This window comes from Electrophorus electricus, chromosome 11 (assembly GCF_041902795.1).
Source record: "Electrophorus electricus isolate QZ-2024a chromosome 11, ASM4190279v1, whole genome shotgun sequence".
Lineage (NCBI taxonomy): Eukaryota > Metazoa > Chordata > Actinopteri > Gymnotiformes > Gymnotidae > Electrophorus > Electrophorus electricus.
The window spans coordinates 7957586-7981236 of NC_137507.1; the positions used below are offsets into that span (position 1 = coordinate 7957586).

The 23651-nt window shown below is 41.7% G+C and overlaps 1 protein-coding gene across 2 annotated transcripts; it reads left to right on the forward strand.

Annotated features, from left to right (window-relative positions):
* Positions 1-8706: 8706 nt before the first annotated feature.
* epyc (epiphycan) lies at positions 8707-23270 on the forward strand. Of its 2 annotated transcripts, XM_081722982.1 has the most exons (10): positions 8707-8861; positions 12057-12243; positions 17630-17804; positions 18114-18635; positions 18882-19334; positions 19649-19753; positions 20570-20728; positions 20948-21150; positions 22502-22597; positions 23064-23270. In XM_081722982.1, exons 2-10 carry the CDS (start codon positions 12061-12063, stop codon positions 23232-23234), a joined length of 2067 nt encoding a protein of 688 aa, XP_081579108.1. In that variant the 5' UTR covers positions 8707-8861; positions 12057-12060; the 3' UTR covers positions 23235-23270. The 2 variants fall into 2 exon arrangements, with proteins under 2 accessions (XP_081579108.1, XP_026877402.2); XM_027021601.3 differs by lacking the exons at positions 18114-18635; positions 18882-19334; positions 19649-19753 and having other exon boundaries at positions 8723-8861.
* The last annotated feature ends 381 nt before the right edge of the window (positions 23271-23651 follow it).

A 23651-nucleotide genomic window follows, 5' to 3' on the forward strand; every position in this document is an offset into this window, starting at 1 on the left:
AAGCACTTTTGTAAGTCATTCAGAGCATCTGCCAAATGCCTTAAAATATGCATTCAAATATGTCTTCACAAGTCTTCACAAACTAGAAGCATCAAGTCTGTTTGGGTTTTTTCCCCATAACATTAAGATCTCCACCCAGAAATCTCAACAGTGGCTTCAGTGGATATGTATGTGTTTGAGCTGAAAATGTCTTCAGTTTGTGGATTTAGTGATAAAACATTTATTCACATTTTATTGGAGTCATTATGGATAAGCAATAAGCACGCCAGTCTGTCTGACAAAAGCTAGACTTGGTTTAGAAAAAAAATAGACTAGTCTTCCTGTAATCCTAAGGAACTGTCAATGGCATTTGTCTACTTCTGACATGTTGTAAAAATTACAAGTCTCCCCTCACAGAGGAAACTGAGGATAAGAGACCTGAAGCATCACACAAGTCAACACCTGAACAACTTGTGTCCCCATGCCTCAGTGCTCCTAAACAAAGATACTTTTCCCAACCACAGTGCTCCTAAACAAAGATACTTCTCCCAACCACAGTGCTCCTAAACAAAGATACTTCTCCCAACCACAGTGCTCCTAAACAAAGATACTTTTCCCAACCACAGTGCTCCTAAACAAAGATACTTTTCCCAACCACAGTGCTCCTAAACAAAGATACTTCTCACAACCACAGTGCCAAACAAACTTAATTCTCACAACCACAGCGCTCCTCAACAAAGACACCCCCCAACAATAAATAATTTTTGCATTATGCTCTGTCTTATTTCTATTGTTATGTTTTCCTACTCTGCTATATTGTACCCGCATGGTCACTTGTATTCTCTTGTCTAGTGTGACACCACACCAAGACGAATCCCTTGTCCTGTGTACTTGATGAATAAAAAGATTCTGATTGGATGATGATTATGATTATTTTGGTGTGACGTACACTAGTGCGTTTCCCAACACAGTTTAGGCCAATGTATAGTCCACACACACACACACACACACACACACACACTTTTTTTTTTCTAGCTCAACCAGCTGTCAGGACTACAGCTTTGCAAGAAAACCAACTATAGAGATTTGAGAGTGATGTGTCCTCTCTCGGATGGACTTGACCAAGGGAATCTGAAAGAGGAAGGTGGAGCAGGTGCAGAGAGCAGAGGGTCTGGAACAGGAGATCAGTCCCAGTCCCAGACCCAGACCCAGACCAGACCCAGTCCCTGTCCCAGGCCTAGTTCCAGACCCAGTCCCTGTCCCAGGCCTAGTTCCAGACCCAGTCCCTGTCCCAGGCCTAGTTCCAGACCCAGTCCCAGACTTTGCTCCTCCACCTGTCCTGCTCTGCTCATCCCTACTTCTCATAGAACCAGGTAATGTTTTCTTATTTTTCTTCTTGATTCCTTTCTTTTTCTTTTTCATCTTATTCTTTTCCTTTTCTTCTTCCTGTTCTTCTTCAACCCATTCCAGTTTTCTTCTATTCTGAATTATTTAGTTATTTTTAATGAAAAACACCTATATGAGAGAAATTCTTTTGTTTTACTTGCCTGGAACTGTAGCATGAGAAAATGATTTGAGTAGAATGAGCAAATAATGGCCTGTGTTAAAATATGACATTTACTCTATACGAGATGCAGTTTAATATGAAAACATAGTTTGATAAAGGAGTGTAACATTTCTCTGGTGCAGTTACCAAGGTCAGTCATCTGGAATCAAGTGGTGTAAAGTGGCATGAAGTGGTGTGAAGCCATGTGTGAAGGACCCAGGACTCAACCCTGATCACGCCTAGATTCACTTGTGTAAGACTAACGCATTTGAGATTTGATCCTGAAGATAACAGTCTTCAAGGTAGTGCTGGTAGGGCAGAGAAACACTGGATTTCATGACAGCTGTCCAATAGCTGAGAGAAGTGCCAGCCCAGAGCCATTAGCATAACTTTTACTGTCATAATTGGTCAAAAAAAACAGTGCTATTAGCATAATTGGCCAAAACAGCATGCCTCGACCAGGAAATGAATCTGATTGGATGTAATGGCACATGTTTCCTTTTGGAAAGTATATGCTGACACATATCTTTGCAGGGTTTTGCCATTACTGTGCAAAGTCGTTCAGTATTCTACAGGTTTTTAGCTTTCAGATATAAATGTGTTATGTGTGTACAATCCTTTTTACAGTAACCTGATGTCTCTTTTAATATTTAGTTACAATGTCCTCTTATTGCAGTTTTTTCCTTTTTTTCTTTTCTTCTTTCCATCCCTTACTTCCCAAGTGACATCCTACAGACGGAGATTAATCCAGTGTTTGGACACTCCTACATAGTCGCTAACGTTTAGCATGCGCACTGAGTTTTGGCAGGCTCTGTGCAGCTGCGTGCATGTGAGACATCTGTGCACGAGAGACTTACTCCAACCAGATGTGGATTCCATTGTGGCGCCTGATCCAGCCACACCTTTCTGAAAACCGTCTGCATCTGAATCACTTCTGTACGGAGGTACTCACTCAGTCTGCCTGAGAGAATACAACATATATAGGTCGCAAGAAAACAGCACTACAAGATTAGTACTGATATTCTGAACCCTGGCACACCTTGCATCTGAAGAATATTGAACCCTATTGAGTAAAGTCTTAGTATTCTACAGGTTTTTAGCTTTGAGACATAAGACACATTATAAGGCATTAATGTCTGTGGAATCAGGAATCAGCACAATAAGCTGAATGTAAATTGCACTGAGGAAAGATTATAATCAACATTGGTCGTTGAAGAAATCTTTTTTGTGTGTGATACTTTCACTGATGCTGTTTTTGAAAAGTATTTTGAGATGAGGCTTTGGACATTCAGAAATGGAAGATCAAGCCACATATAGTAACCTGAGCTTGTATCATCAGTACAAATTAGAACTAAGAAAAAGGTTCAAATCACTGAAACATGAAAAGAGATCCTATTTTGGAAACCGTCACACTGCAGTTTAATTTTATCCTGCTCAACAGTTATTGTGACACTCTAACAGTTTTAATACAGATTTATGAAACTATGACAGAAATGTTTTATATATTGATTATAATCAAGGACTTTTTTTTTTTGGAGCAGCTATTTTAGTGTTTGCTTTACAGGCGTAAAGAAAATGCATGTAAACTGTTCTTAAAACAGTGTTTAATATCATCCTAACCAATGAACGTCTGTAGCAAACATTGAACAAATGTGTTTAGACTCCCATGTGGGATAAGATGCTTGTTTACCACATTGCTGTATTACTTTTCCTGTCCTCCATTCACAGACCCTGAATGCTGAATGATGGCATTGGATTGTGGGTAATCATGGATTAGGATCATCATAAAGCTCTGAGAAGCCAATTACATGGGATTAACTCAGCACTGCTCTGGGTAGGTCGTGGAACAGGAAATGAAAACAACTGTAAACCACACGGCTTATCATCCTTGATCACTGGGGCAAAGAGTCTCAGATATCTGACTGCACAGGAGAAAGCAGAAAGCGTGTGGCAATGTGAGGTTAAGAAGGAGGTGCGTGATCTTATTACCACAGTCCAAGACAATCTGAAACTTCAGCATGGTGGGATTCTGACCCTCAATCATGACAGGCTATGATTGGCTGGGGGGGGGCTAAGAAGTGTGTGTCTACAAATTATTCAGGAGTACGAACATTACAAAAAAATAACATATGGATACAGAACCTCAGTTCCAGAAATATTAGGTAGCTGGAAAGCTAAAGTGGAAAACCTGAACACATTGGCATGTAATGTACAGTCAAGTTTATGTTGCATTGCATGCTTTTAAGTCCTCACTGGTTAATACAAATAGAACATTTAATTTATAATTTGTAGCACATATAAATTTAATGTAACTTATAATACATATACATTTGTGCTGTATTTTCTGTCCTCAGTATTTTGTTAGCACTCCCTGTCAGCACTGTGTCGGTTTCCTAACAGAGGGCATGTTACTTATTGAAGTATTTTCATTTATTGAGTTCCTGACCTTGTAACAGTGCATCTATGCTGTCTTGGAACTCTATACAGAATGAGGCATGAGATGGCAAGTCGGTTTGGCATTGAGTTAGTCAGGTCCTGTCTGAACCATCTCCCCAACATGCCTGCCAGGGGTCCAGATCCTCACATTCATCTCTTTGTGCTCTTGAAGAGAGGATGAGCACTATACAGGTGCTCTGAAATCAGGATCCAAGTAAAACAATTCAACGTGTGATAAACTTGGATGAATTAATATAGTGTATTGATTTCTTGTCAACTTTTATTCAGTTTTTCACTGGTCCTTGTTTTTAGCAGACCGCCTATTTAACCAATGAATCATTTCAGTTCCCTTCTTACACACCCACTTCCACATAGTAAAGCTGTTATATGTATGTTGATAAAGTCCCGGCAGATAAGGTTTATCAGGTGTGTAAAACTGGTAATAGTCTGAAACATTGACCAAATATTATGCTATATTGACTCATGGCATTAAATGAAGTTGAGTATACAGTAAAAGTCAGTCATGTTCACACACACTGTGAATGCCAGAATTTTGGAATCTTGGCTCTATTCCCCAATCCCTCTTGAGTTCATTCGGGGTAGCTATGGAGATGTTATTGAGAATGGATGTGCAACATGAACATGTCTCAACATCAGGAGTTCCTTCGACTGAAATGTACTGCATAATGTAATGCTTACCTTAGTCCAGGAGTTGCTGCTGTCTGGTGTATATCTTTAAGAACAGGCTGAACTTCAACTTGGAGTCGTTTTTCACTGCTTCATTGCACTGGTGGTGCTCCGTCTAACCATCTCCGTAACTGCCACATGAACACCTGCTGATCCAGCTGCAGGCTTGTCCCACTCTTTAGCGTCTCCTGTGCTGTGTAATGTAGCAGCATGGGACTGAGGAATCTTCCCAAGAACCCTCCCTGCACCTGGTCCCTGTACTTTCATCTGCGAATCTCTCCGCAATGCCACACGGCTGAAACTGATCAATCTCGGTCGCAGCAATTGCCAACAAGGGTGTGGAGGAGGGAGCCCTTGAAGCTATGAAGAATATGGTGCATCTCTACATGGTGGACAACCTGCTGACCTATGTGACCTACCTTATGCCCCATACTTGGAGCATCTCTCCAGGAACAAGATTTCAAAGCACCCTTTTCTGGAATGGACCCTGTCTCACCCTACTGGTCTTGCAGGGGAACAGACTACAGAATGCTAACGTGAACGGGGTCAGTCTTGAAGGCTTCAGTAATCTAGATCACATCAACCCATTTCTGATATCTCACTCACTCCTTTGAAAAAAATGATTGTAAACATTCTTGATGTGGTTGCATGTTTCTGAATGCTACCATGTTGATATTATTGTATTGTATATATATATATGTGTGTGTATATATATATATATATATATATATATATATATATATATATATATATATATATAATTTTATAATACATGAAAGGCATGAAAATTACTCTATATAAAATTATATATGCAGAGTAATTTATTTTATATAAACTCTATATAAAATATAAAATTATGCAGACAAGAAATAACCTCATGTTGTTCTACCTGGAATGTTTTCTTCTTGTACAATGAACATGCAGCATAACAAGTTATGTGTATCTCTTTAGTGTTTGACATTACAACAAAACTTATGTCAGTGAAAGTGGTAGTGTAAGATGTGTCGTTAGTGTGTCTCAGGCTGTAGGTGTGAACAGTGCTGATTTATGCTGATTTATGTCTGCTGAGACCCTCCTTGATAACTTTGATGAGAAAGGCCCTTGACTCTGCTCTGTCTGCCTTGATGGCAGTGAAATCAAACCTCCAATATCCTGAGATCTGGTCCACTATCAAACCCCCAGTCTCCCAAGATCTCATGGTCTGCTATCAAACCCCCAGTCTCCTGAGATCTCCTAGTCTGCTATCAAACCCCTAGTGTTCTGAGATCTCCTGGTCTGCTATCAAACCCCCAGTCTCCTGACATCTCCTGGTCTGCTATCAAACGCCCAATCTCCTGAGATCTCAGGGTCCACTATCAAACCGCCAATCTGCCAAGATTTCCTAGTCTGCTATCAAACTCCCAATCTCCTGAGATCTCTTGGTCCACTATCAAACCCCCAATCTGCCAAGATTTCCTAGTCTGCTATCAAACTCCCAATCTCCTAGTCTGCTATCAAACCCCCAGTCTCCTGAGTTCTCCTGATCTGCTTTTGCCCTCTTAGGCCTTAAGTTGTATAAATATGGTACAATGCACCTCGAACTATAATGATCAGAAATGTAATTAATTACAATACCCATGTCCGACACATGTCGGCATCGTGGTAATTGTGATGTTGATTAGTTTCTGTCCTGATAATTTCATCATTTCCATATGTTAAATAGACAAACAGAGTTATAGGGTTAGAGAAGTTCAACAATACATTTTTAAACAGTTTGTGAAGTGACTGCACTCAGACACCAATGTACCTACTTCTAGTGCTTCTAGATCTTCTTCTAGTGCTTCTACATCTTCTTTTAGTGCTTCTAGATCTTCTTCTAGTGCTTCTACATCTTCTTTTAGTGCTTCTACATCTTCTTCTAGTGCTTCTAAATCTTCTTCTAGTGCTTCTAGCTTGGTACAAGGAGAACCGCACTGTCTATTAGTTATTTATATACACTAACCTATAGTCATTAATGTACTGTGTTGCTGGTCCTGATCACAATTCTTATGGTCTCTTTTAAAGAAGAGAGAGAGAAATATATAAGCTGTTTGATTTCTAAATTACATCATTTCAGCATATTTTGTTGAACTCACTTTATGCCCTGTGATATATCCACCCATATATGGAATTGACATGTGGACTTGCTGTTAATAAACTGCTGTGAAAAAAAAAATTTATTTGAGAACTGACAAAGTTAAAAGCTAGTATTCCAAGAATTTTACTTTTGTAACCAGTAGTGAAAACATTCACACCAACTACAAACCAAATACATTAATTACAGTCCATTCACATAACCACAGTCCATTCCCATAACTACGGGGCATTTCTATAACTACAGTCCATTTACATAACTACAATCCATTTCTATAACTACAGTTCATTCACATAACTACAGTGCATTTTCTTGTACACTGTTACACCTCTTTGGTAGCCAGATTAGGGTTAGGGTTGAATGAGTTTTGATTTCAATCCCTCAAGTTTCTGAAATTTTAATTTTCAAATGTCATATTTTGTAGCCCATGCCAGTGATATTTAATGTAAAATGTGTAATCCATTAATTTCATTCCAAGTTTAATGCAGTACAACATCTTGCTAAAGAAAATGTTTAAAATTGAAGCCATTTTAAGTGGGTGAGTGTTATGAATACAACCACAAATGAACACAAACCAGTTACACATGGTTTTAGCAAAACCCGCTAACACTTAATTCATAAAAACCTAAATGAATATACAGTTACCTCACAAATGGAATAAGATGTCTTTTACACTGTTATAAAAAGCAATGTGACAAATCAAAATGGCAATATTACTTTATTAACTAGTCAGATTATATTACAGTAATAATGCAAATCTTCAGACTCGATTAAACGATCTACAATTTAGCATCCTCATGTGAGTCCATACTGCACTGACTTAGTTACATATTTAACTAATATTAGCTGAAGTTTATTCTAATCAAGAACGAGGAAGCCTCGTCATCATATCTTTCCATCACGTCACTGTGGGACTCTACATGCGTGGAGGAACCCACTGCTAACTGCTCCACTCTGTCTGTGTAACGTAGAAGATGGCCAGAAGGCTGGCGCAAGACTGTGGAGAAGGAGCAGTGAGGGAGACTGAAAACACTTCTCGCTGAGCCAGGTTTGAGCCAGACGCCCCTCAATTCATGCAGCACCCTTGGCTTTGTCCAGTTCTGCCCCATCCTCTGCACCCCTAACTCAGCTCAAATTCATTAAAGTAAAGGAAACCCATGCTACTAAAACAACGGCCTTTGGGTTAAAATTAAAGCATTACATAATCATGCAGAATGGTGGAGGATTTCTGTGTCTTAAAACAACAGTTTAAGCAGGATTGGTGTCGCAAACATGATTACCTAAAGAGAGACCCTGTGATTTAAAGACCCAAGCGATTCGGAAGACTTCAGCCTGTAGAAGAATATGAAATTAATTTGATATTTGAGAGCTTATAAGATACCTCTTAGTAGTCAGTTTTGTTTGTTCCGGACGAGTGGTGCATTTGCGCTGGCGTCTAGTGTTGGCGATTAGCTCTTGGTATTGGTGATTAGTGCCGAGTTCTGGAGCAGGGGGAGAGAGAGGAGACCTTTCTCTGGCAGACACTTCCTCTCAGTCCAGGGCTGACAGAAACTTCACAGAGGGCCCATTGTGCACCAGACCCAGTGGATCACGACTTGAAAGCAGCAAATACCTTGCTTGCACCTCAGGAAAGGGGAAGACAAATATCTCACACTATATTCTGATTATGTTATGTGTCCCAACAGGAAATAAAGATGGTGGCCAGGGATGTAACTGGTGGGGGTCTAACTGTGTGTTTTGATTGAGAATCAGGTTCTTCCTTTGTGTGTGTGTGTGTGTGCGTGTAAGTGAGCATGGTGTGGGCTGGGTGCTGCCTCTCATGCAGATGTGACCAAAACCAGTCTCTCTCCTCCGCTTGGTCTCAGTGCCTACCTTCGCACACGCACGGCAGGTAAAACACCCGGGCCCTGCCGCAGGCCCGCACACACTCACACGCGTTCCCGCACACACGCTGAAACACAACGAAACGCCCGCACACACGCTCGCACACACACCCCTTCTCGAAGCCACTGTGAGTGAGCTGTCACATTGGCCAGGCCCACCAGTCCTGTGCATGTCCGAGCTGAGGAACAGGACCATTCGGGAAAGCAGGAGAAAGAGGTAAGGGTGTTTTACTATGGCCAGCAGAGCACAGGGCTTCACCTGGGCTCAGGTGACGTACTTTATGCGCTCATGTCATCCTAATGCAACTGGCATTATAGCTCTGGACTGCAGATTTTTAGGGCAGGTATGGAGATAGCATGTTTATTAGTCCCATCAGAGCAAGCTAGTGGTTGTTTTGTGTCTTGTGGTTTGTGTCGACAAGGCAGCTTTGGGATATTGTGAACAATTCATGTAGCTTCATTGTTTTGAACATTTTGACCTCTCTGTTTGGCTGGGATATTGGTAATATTAATATGCCCCAGCTAGTACCTGGGGCATTTTTGATGGGAGCACTGTGAGATGGTGGATTGCCTGCTGCTGTCAGTCTTCCATTTGTTTTTAACACTGTGGATTCCTGAGTGGAAAGAAAAGTGCTAATGTGAACTAGTACGTTGAACTGGGTGGCAGGTTCCTGGCTGGGTGCTCATGCTCCTGTCAGACCAGGACCCTGATGCCAAGAATATGTATATTTACAGATGATTACAGTCATAATAACAAGCAGTAATGCTTTGGCTTGTAACACGTATATGCCATATTTGTGACAGGCATACAGACTATATATCAGATGAACTTACATTGTTTAAAATATAGCATTTAAATTGCTGGTATCACAGGCAAGCGTAAATTGTAAAATCAATGAATATTTGGAATGCTCACCACAGAGCCAAGGAAAACATAGGGGCAGTCACACACACACACACACACACACACACACACATGCACACACACACGCTCTGCACACTGCACACACTGATGGAAGTGTACAAATGCCCAGTTCTTTATGCAGCATAGTCCCTCTTTCAGATTTCCCCTGCTGGTTTTGACGCTGAAGAGCACAGGTCACAGAAACCTTCACTGAGAGTAAAGTTCTCCACGCAGGCACGATGGCCACTCGTGTTTTCTGCTCGGTCCTGCGTTAAACACATACTATGAAGGCAATCTCCACCATCACTATTAACTCTGTATTACAGAAGGGCAAGGCTGTCATGGAATGGCACCTCAAACCCACAAGGAGAGATTTATATATAGTCATGAATGCAGCAATGAAGCACTTCAAAGCCTAAAATAGCAAATCTGAAGGACCTTCACAAAAAGAAGTGTGTGCATGTGTGTGTGCATGTGTGCGTGAATGTGTGTGCATGCACGTATGTTTGCGTGTGTGTGTGTGTGTGTGTGTGTGTGTGTGTCTCAGAGAGCAAGAAACAGAGAGGATCCTGAATGAGACTTTCTTCCTCAAGCCAGAAACTCAGAGGCACGCTGTTCACAAACCCTGGAGGAATTTGGAGTCTGAGTGTAGAGACGGACTTGGATAAATGCTTATAAAGAAGCTCTGTTAGAGCGCTCTCTCTCTCTCTCTCTCTCTCTCTCTCTCTCTCTCTCTCTCTCTCTCTTTCCCTCTCTCTCTCTCTCTCTCCCTCTTTCGACTCTCTCCATCTCACCCCGAGGACCTTGACCTCATCCACATCTATGTAGTATCTTTTCTGAGTGCTCTTCTCTCCTTCTTCTCCCTCGCTGCTGGCTTCTCAGCTCAGATGGTCTTCAGATGAACCCCAGGCCTCATTGCCATGGCAACCCATGAGCCCATGAAAGACGCTGTTCACGTGTGCACGATCTCCTGACCTTTAGTGCATTTGATACGAAAAAAGATCCATGCTGTACTCACAATCATGTAATAGTAGCCTGCTAAGAAGGCATTTGTCACAGCTACCGATGTCTGAGATCAATAAACGCATTTTCAGATTCTAAGACAGAGATTGATTTTAGGTGAATATTGGAATTATGTGACAAGTTATTTGTAGACATTTTGAATGTCAAATGCCTATTTAAAGACTGCATTTATCTTTTACCTGCACTAACCTTGGTTCTGCTTTAGCATGGAGGACACAGTCAGGGTTAGTGTTCTTTTATTTGGTGGCATGTCCCTGTTTAACCACTACATCTGTGCTTTAGTGACTTAGTTTGACACAGTAACCCAGGAATGTAAAACGGATTATAACCAATTTATTCTCAGATGACAGTAATAGGCAGGGGACCGGCAACACCCTCATTAGTTGTGCTTTTTGGTTTCTACTGTATCTGCAATAGTAATGAAAGAGTTTATTAAAAGATTTTGTGCTGAATACCAGTTGTGGAGTGCTTGGGGAAAAGGTAAAAGAAAAACCTAGGAAACTGGGAAAAGGTTAAAAATCCATATACATTATTTAAAATAAAGTGACAAAAATATGCACAATTCCTCTGTGTCTCTACATTATTGGACTGAAGGACAGTAGGCGGGATTTTGATTTGACTGAAACCACACTGTGATATTCTCCCCGCTAAGGTATTAAAGATTGTAGCCATGTGGAATTCACTTTAAAGAACCAAAAAATTACCATTATTTATCAAAGATGGTCTTTTTTTGTGTGTCTGCGTTGGGTTTAAAATAACCTTTTCTGGCATCTTCCTTCTCAATTATGACCTTTGAACTTTGAACCGCAACAAAGCTGCCTTTGAATTAATTCAACATGGCTACTAGTTTAAAAGGTAAGTGCTCAGCCCTTGTGATGGAATTTCAGGCTTTGCAAAGCACACAGATCTCATGTTACAACCCTGCTGGCTGTCTGCACCTTTTCAATGAACTCAACACTCCACCCCCTGCAACATGTGTTCTTCCAGCCAGAAACCTGAATGCAAGTTTAATTTGATCAAGTCGTCTTAAACATATTAAACACCCAATGAATAATGTTTTGGTGTATTTTGCTGTATTTAATAACTCATATTTAAATATAGTCCAGATATTTAGGTTTGAAATATAATCTTGCCAAAGCTGGGAGTGGGCCTACTACTTAACTGATATACACAGTTGTTTTTATGGTAACCCCAGGTTTTTGATTTTTGAGAAACATATTTCATATTTATGTTTCTTTCACCCTTTTCTTATTTTATACTATTTTATGTTGCAGTGTTTTTCATCTCATAAAAAGGTTTTTTTTCCAGTTGGTTTATTTGTTCTACCATTCAACCTCTGTCACCTTTCACTGCTGCTAGACTCAATACCTGTTGCACTTGTATATCACTAGTGCTGTTCTTCAATCAACATTGATTGAGTTTGTAAATGAGGTTACACAAAGGTGTTGGGGCACGTTCACTCATTCAAGTCTTTTGCTGTGGCAGGTGAATGATGATGGTGACTAGCAGGTTGGTTCTGGGGCTCCTGGTCCTGAAGCTCGTGCTGGCCTCCCCCCCAAGGTATTCCCGCCAAGCAGAACTGGACAACTACGATGCGGAGCTAGACAACTTGGACTTGGAAAACAAGGATCTCTATGAATATTATGATGAGCTGTCCATTGATGAACCAAAGGTGCGAGACTCAATGTGCTCTGGGTGGTGCATCAAGTCTTTTTGATTTTCTAATTTATGTATTTGTTTATAGCATTAGATTACTGAAATGCATTACAGAATTTAAAATTATTTATCAAGTAGATAAATAAAAAATGCAGGAACAAGCTTACTATATGGGAAAGTTTTTTTAGGTTTGGCCTTCGAGGTGTTCCATGGAACAGCTACACCTTGTTCTTTTGGCCTTCGAGATGTTCCATGGAACAGCCACACCCTGTTCTTTTGGCCTCGAGATGTTCCATGGAACAGCCACACCCTGTTCTTTTGGCCTTCGAGGTGTTCCATGGAACAGCCATGCCCTGTTCTTTTGGCCTTCGAGATGTTCATAAAACAGTCACATCCTGTTCTTTTGGCCTTTGTGGTGTTCCATGGAACAGCTACGCCTTGTTCTTTTGGCCTCAGAGGTGTTCCATGGAACAGCTATGCCTTGTTCTTTTGGCCTCAGAGGTGTTTCATGGAACAGTTACACCCTGTTCTTTTGGCCTCAGAAGTGTTCCATGGAACAGCCATGCCCTGTTCTGTTGGCCTCAGAGGTGTTCCATGGAACAGCCACACCCTGTTTAGCCTCAGAGGTGTTTCATGGAACAGCTACACCTTGTTTTTTTGGGCTTCGAGGTGTTCCATGGAACAGCCATGCCCTGTTCTTCTGGCCTTTGAGGTGTTCCATGGAACAGCTACGCCCTGTTCTTTTGGCCTCAGAAGTGTTCCATGGAACAGCCATGCCCTGTTCTTTTGGCCTCAGAGGTGTTTCATGGAACAGCCACACCCTGTTCTTTTAGCCTCAGAGGTGTTCCATGGAACAGCTACACCTTGTTCTTTTGGCCTTCGAGATGTTCCATGGAACAGCCACACCCTGTACTTTTGGCCTTTGAGGTGTCCCATGGAACAGCCACACCCTGTTCTTTTGGCCTCAGAGGTGTTCCATGGAACAGCCACACCCTGTTCTTTTGGCCTTTGAGGTGTCCCATGGAACAGCCACACCCTGTTCTTTTGGCCTCAGAGGTGTTCCATGGAACAGCCACGCCCTGTTGGACAGATGATTTGATTAAACAGATGATTTGTGATTATTGAATGGGAGCCTGGCTCTTTACCAGCTCTCCACATGCAGAAATAAGAAAGAAACTTTCACTGCATTCTGCATGGCGCCGTGAAGGTTCCATGTGCCTGCCCTGTGCCATTTTCTGCGGAGTGCATTTTGTTTCAGACATAATTTACCCATTTAAGCTTCATCTGTCAAAACATTACTTGGATATCTTGGCTGGTTCTATTGCACAAGTACATAAATTGTTGTAACACCATTGTATTCCACTGTCGCCTTTCTGCACAAGGTCTAGAATTTGAAAAATGTATGCTTTACCCACATATTTGGTAAAGTGTTTGGAAAACATGCTATACCCATTTTCTAACCTTCTCTTATGTGAACTCAGGTTGGAAGCACATAAATAATTCTGTATATATATATATATATACACACAAACTAGATTTGTTGTTTTAGCAATAGTTTAAAGACCATATATAATTATGTAATTATTTCCCTGTCTCGACCAGAAGATACAGGAAATTTGTTTGCAGTATTAAAAAACAGCCTCCCCAAGAGTCCAACATGTGTTTAAGGTCGAGAGAGGTCACACTACACACCAACCTGTGCCTCTAGAAGCATAAACAACAAATGATGGCCTGGGATGTTTGCATATATATATATATATATATATATATATATATATATATATATATATATATATATATATATGCAGGTTTCCTGTAGCTCTCCTTAGACTCGAGGGTCAGAGTTTAAATATAAGTATAAATACCCACATCTTATGTTCTTAACCAAAATTACACTGAATTTAATCAGAATCCACATGTAAACAGAGAGATCCAGGGAATTCTACTGCATGTTGGAGCACACTCACATATCATTAGTTCAAACTGGGATGGTTCGGTTTACAGGAGAACATCCACCATTTTAGTGTAATTACATGTTATGATCATATGATCATTACTGGCAATGAAAGGAAGTCTGCACTGGAACTCACAGAAGAAAAGTGATGTGTACAACATAAGTAGAGCATTATTTAAGTTAACTTAATGCTCTTTTTATCACAACAAAAATGTAACTTTTTTTACAACACCTTCTAAAATGTATATTCTGCTCTCCTTTCCATAGTAAATCTTAACAATCTGTACCAGGTTTACACATTATCCATGCATTACAGAATTAGCACATCGTTTATCTTTTGAATTACATAATTAGCTTCATAATCATCCAGAGTTGTGCAGCAGTTCAAACTCATCTTATTTAAAGTGAAATCTTCATAAAAATAAGTGTAAAACACAACTGTAACGTTACGGAAGCGCTGACTCTTGCCACCAGTGTTCTTCAGCTCTAGCCTAAAATGCAGGTTTGTATTCAATATAGTGAAACTTTAAACAGTCACCTTGTTTATTTTATTTAGTAAAGAGATACCCCAGACAAAACTGTTTGATACAGACGAGTGTAGAATGAAAAACTAATCACAAAGATACCAAAATGCAATCCTGATGTGAAAGACTGGGTGGCAGAGCTAATATTCCTCGTGTCTGTCACCTTCTCCTGAAGAATATGCAGTAATATGCAGTTGAAGAGATTGCTAATGTAAATTCATGTAAATGAGACAGAATATGTGTGACTGCACAGGACAAGTCCTAAGCTGAAGCACTACCCAGATGTTTGGAATGGAAAGGAGTCATAAAACTGAAACAGAATGGCCAGGGGGGTTTGACTGGAGGAATGTTGTTGTATGTGTGTGTGTGTGTGTGTGTGTGTGTGTGTGTGTGTGTGTGTGTGTGTGTGTGTGTGTATGTGTGTGCGACCATGCACATCTGCGTGTGTGTGTGTGTGTGTGTGTGTATGTGTGTGTGTATGTGTGTATGTGTGTGCGAGCATACACATCTGCGTGTGTGTGTGTGTGTATGTGTGTGAGCACGTGTGTGTGTGTGTGTGTGTGTGTGTGAGCACGTGTGTGCGAGCATGCACATCTGTGTGTGTGTGTGTGTGTATGTGTGTGTGTGTGTGTGTGTGTGTGTGTGTGTGTGTGTGTGTGTGTGTGAGCACGTGTGTGCGAGCATGCACATCTGTGTGTGTGTGTGTTTCTTCTTGTGTGTGATTTTGAGAGAAAGCAAGAAAGAAAGAGTGTTTTTTGGAAAGCATCAGTGAGCTTTTAGTGAGAAAAGTTCTTGGTGATGAGTTGTGTTTCTGGAATCTTCTCCCTCTGCTCTCCAACACTGATTCATTGCACTGTGTCCATTGGCCAAACGCATTTCTATACCATTGCTGTGTATTCTGGACACAGCTTGACAGACTAATGTGCTTTTGTCTAATCTGCTTTCTAAAGAGGAAAACGGGTTTATATTACTTAGAAACGTGCATTTCAGCTCGAATCGCACGCGTCCCTTAGTACCCTGTGATTCGGCCTCGCCTCGATGCTCAAAACAATGAAGTTCATATTCTTCTGAACTCCAACCTTTGGCAACCATTGCGTAATGTTTATTTTAGCAGTAAACAGAGGCGTCTGATCCAAAATAAAGTTCTTCAGACTCGCAAGCAGTGAAGATGTACCGCACGTGCGCCATCGCAAACCTTGCCCCGCGAATTCGTCCCATGTGCATGTGCAACATGCAGCTCTCTGCCGCAACTTCTCCCAGACGCTTCAGACATAACGACCTTTAAACACTCCTGATTATGTCCAATCGTTTAGCCCGATGTGTGGGTTCTGGTGCTTCTTTAGTCTGACTCCAGCCTTCTCACGTCCCTCGGCCGTGTGCGTGTTGGCTTTAGTGGGGAGCTGCGCTGTGCGTGCCTTCTCAAAGACCGTCCTTGTTGTCTCCATAAACCTATTGGATGTCGGTAAGCTAGAGTGCCCCCCCGCTCCCTTCTCAGCGATAATTAAGAGCGCGCATACTTAACCTTCATCTGTGAACCTTTAATGTGGCCCTTTTGTTGGTCGCTAACGGGGATTATACACTCGGCCATCGTCATGTATTCGTTTCTGCCGTTGAGAATGCTCGCTTTGCGCAGTCACAAAATAGGGAAAAATTGAGGGAATAGGGAATTTTCTGCCACCATGTATGTCTTGGTTCCACAAGGACCATTCACCTCTTGATGATAGAATCAGCTATTTGACTATGAGAGGTTATGCACGTATCCACAACGCAGTGTGGTTTCATGTCGCCACCTTCTGGTTGATGGTGGAATAAGCCAGCTAATATTTACAGAAGACTCAACTGTGGGGTCAGATTACCACATTGATTCAGCAATGTAGCTTTCTTATAGTTCTGTATAAATAAAGCTTGATTTATTAGGTCGTGAAGGTACGTCTTTAGACACTTTTGTAGCCAAGAAAGAGCTTGAACGTTTGTCTGACGTGAAAAGGATCCAAGGCATGTCCAAGCTTGTCTTCACAGGAATGGTCAAAGCAATAACAAGGGCAAAGGTCATGCTACACAGCAAAAAAACAAACCAAAAAAAAAACAAACCAAAAAACATAATTGTTGAATTTTTGCCAAACAGTTACTGAAATAACCACAGCTGTGTTAATTTAAATCCAGCACAGATTTAGCAATTAAACCTTCTAATGGCTTCAAATGAAAAATGTGTTGTTGCAAAATAAGGCTCTCTATGAAAAAAGCTCCCACTGAATTCTGATGATTTTCATTTTATGTAATATAGACATGCACAGGATTAAACCTTCCATGACTCTCTGGACACGGATTCTTGCTGGAGTGGAACTGTCTGACCCAAGTCTTCCTTCAGCACAGGGTCTTGTGTTTCTTTTGCCATGTTTGTAGACGCCTTTAAAGCAGGTCACTGCATTCATGCGATTACGTAATTAATGTTCATAAGCCACAGAACGACTGAACATACACAGGGAGCCGTTTGCATGTTTGGTCTGATGAGGACAATTTGTGACAAGTTCAGAATTTCTCCTTTCTTGCCACTTGCCACTGTTTTTTTAGACTCACTGCTAAATCTGTGAATATAACCATTTTGTGAATGAGGTTCCAGGGGTTTACTAAACATTCTCAGCCTGAGCAATGCAACGGATACTGTAGTATTTATCTTGCTTAAATAGGGGTATTTAAAACCTGCTGTTCACAATAATTACTTATTACAGAACTACTCTCATGTTTTACTGATAGAAATTAAATGTAACATGACGCATGATTTCATTAATATTCATATCTGTTAATAAGGATAAACATGCCAGAGGAGAGGAGGCAGTATTTCCTACTCTTCCAGAAATTTTTCCGTGCCGGGAGTTCTCGTTATGTCCACGGGAGCAGTGCACTTACCTTCGCTGTCCCTGTAGATAGAGATTGGCACTCTGGCCCCAGATGAGGACCATGACCATCTGCCCAATGCCTCCCTGGAGGAAGAGGAAGGAGAAGAGGAAAAGGAAGTCGAAAGGACTCTTAGAAAGCCGAATCTCATTCCATCAGGCTCTGGAGATCCTGGGGTGCTAATGGGACCTGACACTCAAGGAGGTCTGAACTACACACACACACACACACACACACACACAGAGGCATATACATATATAGCACATGCCTTAAAAGGCACCTTCTTGACCACTGCAATTACCCTCCCAACACTTCTCATATGGCTACTATTCCATTTAACTGGCCCACTGATTGGTTAAATGTGGTTGCATTTTAATTTTAGTCATAATGTTATTCTGCTAACTTATAAAGCTTCACCCATTTCATTGCTCCCATCACCTCTAACTGTCATTCTGGGTCATTGTCCATGCTGTTCTAATCATTCTCTTAACACCTAATCTTGTCTCTAACAAGAGGAGGAGCTGCGTCTGATGCCCAATGACATCCTTCATATATCTGGAGACGATTTGGGCTCTAGTGACATTCTCAGTTCCCAGGCTTCTGGAGATTCCGAGACTTCTAGAGAGGTTTTTAGCTCTGGACTTTCTGGTTCTGGGGAGCCTCTAGGATCTGGAGGTTCTGGGGATGTCAGTTCCGGAGGCTCTGCAGATGTTGGTTTCAAATCCTCTGGGGACGATGGTTCTGAAGGCTCTGGGGTGGACTTTGTTTCTGGAGCATCTGGGGACTTTGTTTCTGGAGTCTCTGGGGACCTTGTTTCTGGACTTTCTGTGGATATCATATCTGGAGTCTCTGGGGACTTCATTTCTGAAGTCTCTGGGGACACTGCTTCCGCAGTCTCTGGAGACTTTTTGTCAGGAGTATCTGGGGACTTAATATCTGGGGTTTCTGGAGACTTTGTTTCTGGAGTCTCTGGGGACCATGGTTCTGTGCCCTTTGGGGTTTCCGGGTCAGAGATAACACTGATCCCAGACAAAGGTCAGTACTAATGACTTTAGATCTCTGTATGCCTAAAATCTCTGTATTCCACAGAGTAGAATAGAATTTGCTCCACTACAGGGTGAGTGTTTCTGCCTGCCTTGGGGACAGTTACTGCTATTTAATCAAAGTTTCAGCGTAGATGATTTTCAGCAACCAGTGTTGCTAGCAATTTTGCTATTGATTGTTGTCCTGTGCTTTAGGGCATTAATCTCTCTTTTACCGCATTGCCTTGTCTTTAACAAGAGGAGGAGCTCCACCTGATCCCTACCACCATCCCCCAAGAGGCCTTTGGGGAGTCTGGGGTTTCTGGGGTGTCTGGGACTCCTGAGGAGTCTGGAATTCCCGAGGTATCTGGTATTCCTGAGGAGTCTGGTTTTCCAGAGGTGTCTGGGATTCCCGAGGAGTCTGGTATTCCAGAGGTGTCTGGGATTCCTGAGGAGTCTGGTATTCCCGAGGAGTCTGGTATTCCAGAGGTGTCTGGGATTCCCGAGGAGTCTGGTATTCCTGAGGTGTCTGGGATTCCTGAGGTGTCTGGGATTCCTGAGGAATCTGGTGTTCCTGAGGAGTCTGGTATTCCTGAGGTGTCTGGGATTCCTGTGGAGCCTGAGATTCCTGTGGAGTCTGAGGTTCCTGAGGAATCTGAGATTCCAGAATCTGGGGAACCAGGGGTCACATTAATCCCTGACCTAGAGGAAGGTCAGTACCTTGATCGCCCAGCAGAACACATATTTTAATCATTTTTATTCATTCAACTAGCATCAAGTCACCCATGGAAAAAATTGAATTAAAATTCTATTTTATTCTGTCAGTGCTAACACATTTACTGTACCGTATATCTATTGATATATGATGTTGTCCCTTTCTCTCGGAACTGTGTACTTTGTTTAACTGACTGACATTGTTTAAATGTGTTCTTATTGACATTCACCTAAGCATCATCACCACTGTCGTTTCTTTGTCTGACCATGTGCTAACCCCTCCCCTAACACCCTAATGATGTGTCTAACAAGAGGAGGAGCTGCTCCCTACCACCCAGACCACCCCCCAGGAGGGGACTGGGAGCACAGTAGAGTCAGAGGGTTCTGGCCCACCTGATACTGACATTGACGTAGAAGGTCAGTACCATACTAGTCTGCTGAGTTTGCAAGGTCATCTAAGCCAGCATTTTTAAATAATCACCACATACCATCTATGCAAATATGGGATATTCCTCTAAGAGATAAGTCTTATTTGCCTATTGTGGTTTTGTTTGTTTGCGTGTTCATTTGTTTTTCAAGGTTCTGCAAGCACCAAAGTAGTACAGGACACGCACATTATCTACATGAATGGCAGATGTGCACAAACGATACATAACATTAGCTAGGCAGAAGGCTGTCCCAGCGAGCCTTTCTGTATAGGAGCTCTTCTTCCTTCATATATTGTCATACACAATGAAAGAAAATACAGCATTTCCAGTCCCCGAAGACTCAGTCTTCTGTTCCGTGGAGAAGACATTGGCATTCACTCAATGCTTCCTCTGACCCGTTGCCTGAGAGTCTGCTGGGAACTTTCAGGATCTATATGGTTGACATTATATAACCTGGAATAAATTATAATTGTCCATAAACTAAAACATGTACTATGTAGCTGGGGTGGTCATAATGACTTAAGAAGACAATGGCATCTTGGGAAAGCTGTGATATTTAGTACATTGGTATCCACTATATTGCTCTAAACAGTCCCTGTTGGTGTGAGTTGTCTTGTAATGTAAGTGTCAAAAAACTATGCAAATGAGAAAATGAAATCCTTCCTCTATTAACTGCTATGGACCGTTAAACACTTTAAAGTTTTTATTCTTTCAAGACACTTGCTAAGTTTCTTCTGTTGTGTGTGTCATGTGCGTTTGCGGGCCTTTTTCACGTTGCGATGCCCTCTGCTGGTTGGGGTTACAGGTTTGCCTACCTGTGTTCTGTGTACTTGCTTGGGCGGGTCTGTGTACTGCGATGACACGAAGCTGGTGCATGTGCCTCCACTGCCCAAAGATACCACTCACTTCTACGCACGCTACAACCGGATCATGAAGATCAACAAATCCGACTTTGCTAACATGAGTATGTATTTACCAAGAGTATTTCTAATGTAACTGAACTTGACAGAAATGTTGTTCGCAATAATTGGTTTCAGTGGTAGTACAAAACAAAACACTCTTTACAATAAGTTATATACCCTCTTATATATCCTTTTACAATTATATACTCTGAGTTAAATTATTTTTGCTCCAAAATGCTTTTCGCTTTCTGAATTGTGTGTTTTTGATCTCCGTCACAAAGACAAACTGAAGAGGATTGATCTGACACACAACGCTATCTCGAAAATCGATGATGGCGCGCTCTTCGGCTTGCCGGCGTTGGAGGAGCTGGTGATACGGGAAAACAGTGTGATCCAACTACCCGCCCTGCCAGCCACCATGACGCTTGTGGATGTCAGTCATAACAAACTGGGCGGCACCAGCATCCAGAACGAAGCTTTTAAGGTGAGGAGGCCAGAAAAAGAGCCACCAGCGTGTGGGGGAGGAGCTCCTGTGGGGACCTTTAACTCCAGACAGTTTCTTAGGCATTTTCTCACTAGACCTGATCCCTTTTTATTGCCTGCAAGCTCTCTCGTGGCAGTAAGTATAACTGTGAATTTGTAAATCTATTTGTTGGAGTTTATTTGCTGTAGGACTTTGGAAAACCAAGTGCCCTGATGGAAAGAGGTCAGAACATAGAAGTAATTTATGTGTAGCCACTGGAACACACCTTTCAACCTGGATTCATGTACAAGGCCGTTAATTTTTATAGCTGCCTATTTCAGTAGAGAAACGCATAAATAAAAGAACATAACACTCTTGCCTTTGAAAGATAATAAAGCTATGACAGTTTGGCAGGGAAGAAATCTTATGTCCTCTGAAATGGTGTCACGTGGATGGCAACCTATACAAATCAGCACCCAGGTTCCATGATCCAGTTCTCTGTGATACATATTCATCCCAATGGAATAAGAAAAACATATAAACCACTATATGTGGTTCGTTCTAGGGTACGATTCTCTGGGCAGTGCTTTTGTTTTGTTTATGTCATGTAATACTGACTTTCTACCAGACATAATTGACTATGTGGCACCTCGATCAAAACTGACAGTCATGTGACTGATCACATTGGCTCTTCAGTGAAAACAGCCAGTAATATGATTGGTCACAAGGTTTCTCAGTGAATTTGTTTTGGTCAGGTCAGAAAAACTTTGAAGAATATTTCTTGACTTGTTTTCTACTTGGTGATGTAATCATTATGTAATTAGCATTTAATTAAGAGATAAGCATATCATTCTTTTGCCTTTTGTCTTAAGGGATTCATTGATTTTCATGATATTCCAATAATCAAACTCAAACACCTTCACACACAGTGCAGTGGAACCACAGAGTGCAAATGAATGCAAATGAAATACAAACCATAAGCCAGCCTGAATTGAATATGGAAGGGACTTCGTGAAAAGTTTATTTTGTGATATTCTGCATTTGCATAATCACAGTATATCTGCACTTATAGATTAAACTTGTGTACACTCCATACACTGAGCAGTGTCCAGATTTTACCAACCATTTATTATATAAGAAGTCCTGGAAAAACGTATGTAACATACAAATGCTTTGACCCTTTCTTTATATTGGACTTGTAGTATCTCATTTTCACCATGTTGTCACTATTGAATTATTTTTAACAACACATGGTGGCCTAAAAGTGTTTACTACTTACTGTGTACTTCTGAAATCCAATCTTTGACATGTATAGAGCACATGTAACACACGGGCAAAACTGTGTTTCCAAAACTTGTTCTTCTGTGTTTAGGACATGACCGGGCTGCTTTACCTCTACTTGACAGACAACAATATCGATCATGTCCCCGTTCCCTTGCCTGAGAGTCTGCGTTCTCTGCACCTACAGGTACCTGTACTCCCAACTCACTGCTGCCACCTACTGGACACTGCGTATTCACTCCTCAGCCAGCTCAACATTCTCAGTCAGGAGACCCCTACAGTGCGACATTGCAGGAGTGATATGTTTCATAACTTTATAAAATAAAGCCACTATATAATCTGAAACTGTTTCAAAGGAGTCTGCTTAGGCACAGAGGACAGTCACCTCATTTCCTTTGCAATGCTTTGAATAGTTCTGAGCTCCTAACAGTGCTCTACTTTGGGAAGCAGCACAGTTGTGAAGTGATCTTGAGCTCGCACTGCCATCACTGGACATGGAATGAAAAATGTGTGTCCCGTCGGTGCAAAACCTTACTGCACTATTATTAAGACTGAAAAAAAAACCCATACAGAATTCAAGCCTACTGATGTAAACAGCAAAACTGGATTTAGGAGAGAAATCATGACTTGTTCTCCCACAATGTTTCCCTCAGAACAACAACATCCAGATGATACACGGGGACACTTTCTGCAATCTGAACGATGTGAACTACGTCCGTACAGCCCTGGAAGACGTTCGCCTGGACGGCAACCCTGTCAATCTCAGCAGAAGCCCACAGGCCTACGTGTGTTTGCCGCGTATTCCTGTCGGTGCCCTCATTTAAGCACACACACACACACACACACACACACACAAAAACCTCTGTGAGTGTTTCCAACTTTTTTGGGGGGAGGGCGGGAGTAAACACTTGTATATGAATGGATGTCTTATACAAGAGGTTTGCACACATACCCCTCATACGCGCACACACACGCACCCTCTCTCTCACACATATCCACACACACACACACACACGCACCCTCTCTCTCACACATATCCACACACACACACACACACACACACACACACGCACCCTCTCTCTCACACATATCCACACACACACACACACACACACGCACCCTCTCTCTCACACATATCCACACACACACACACACACACACACACACACACACGCACCCTCTCTCTCACATATCCACACACACACACACACACACACACACACACACACACACGCACCCTC

Excerpts from the sequence above, each read along its gene's own strand:
- epyc (XM_081722982.1), top strand. The coding sequence starts at position 12,061 with ATGATGATGGTGACTAGCAGGTTGGTTCTGGGGCTCCTGGTCCTGAAG. Across the intron at positions 12,244-17,629 it reads TGTCCATTGATGAACCAAAG|ATAGAGATTGGCACTCTGGC; the intron begins GTGCGAGACTCA and ends CTGTCCCTGTAG. Across the intron at positions 19,754-20,569 it reads TACTGACATTGACGTAGAAG|GTTTGCCTACCTGTGTTCTG; the intron begins GTCAGTACCATA and ends TTGGGGTTACAG.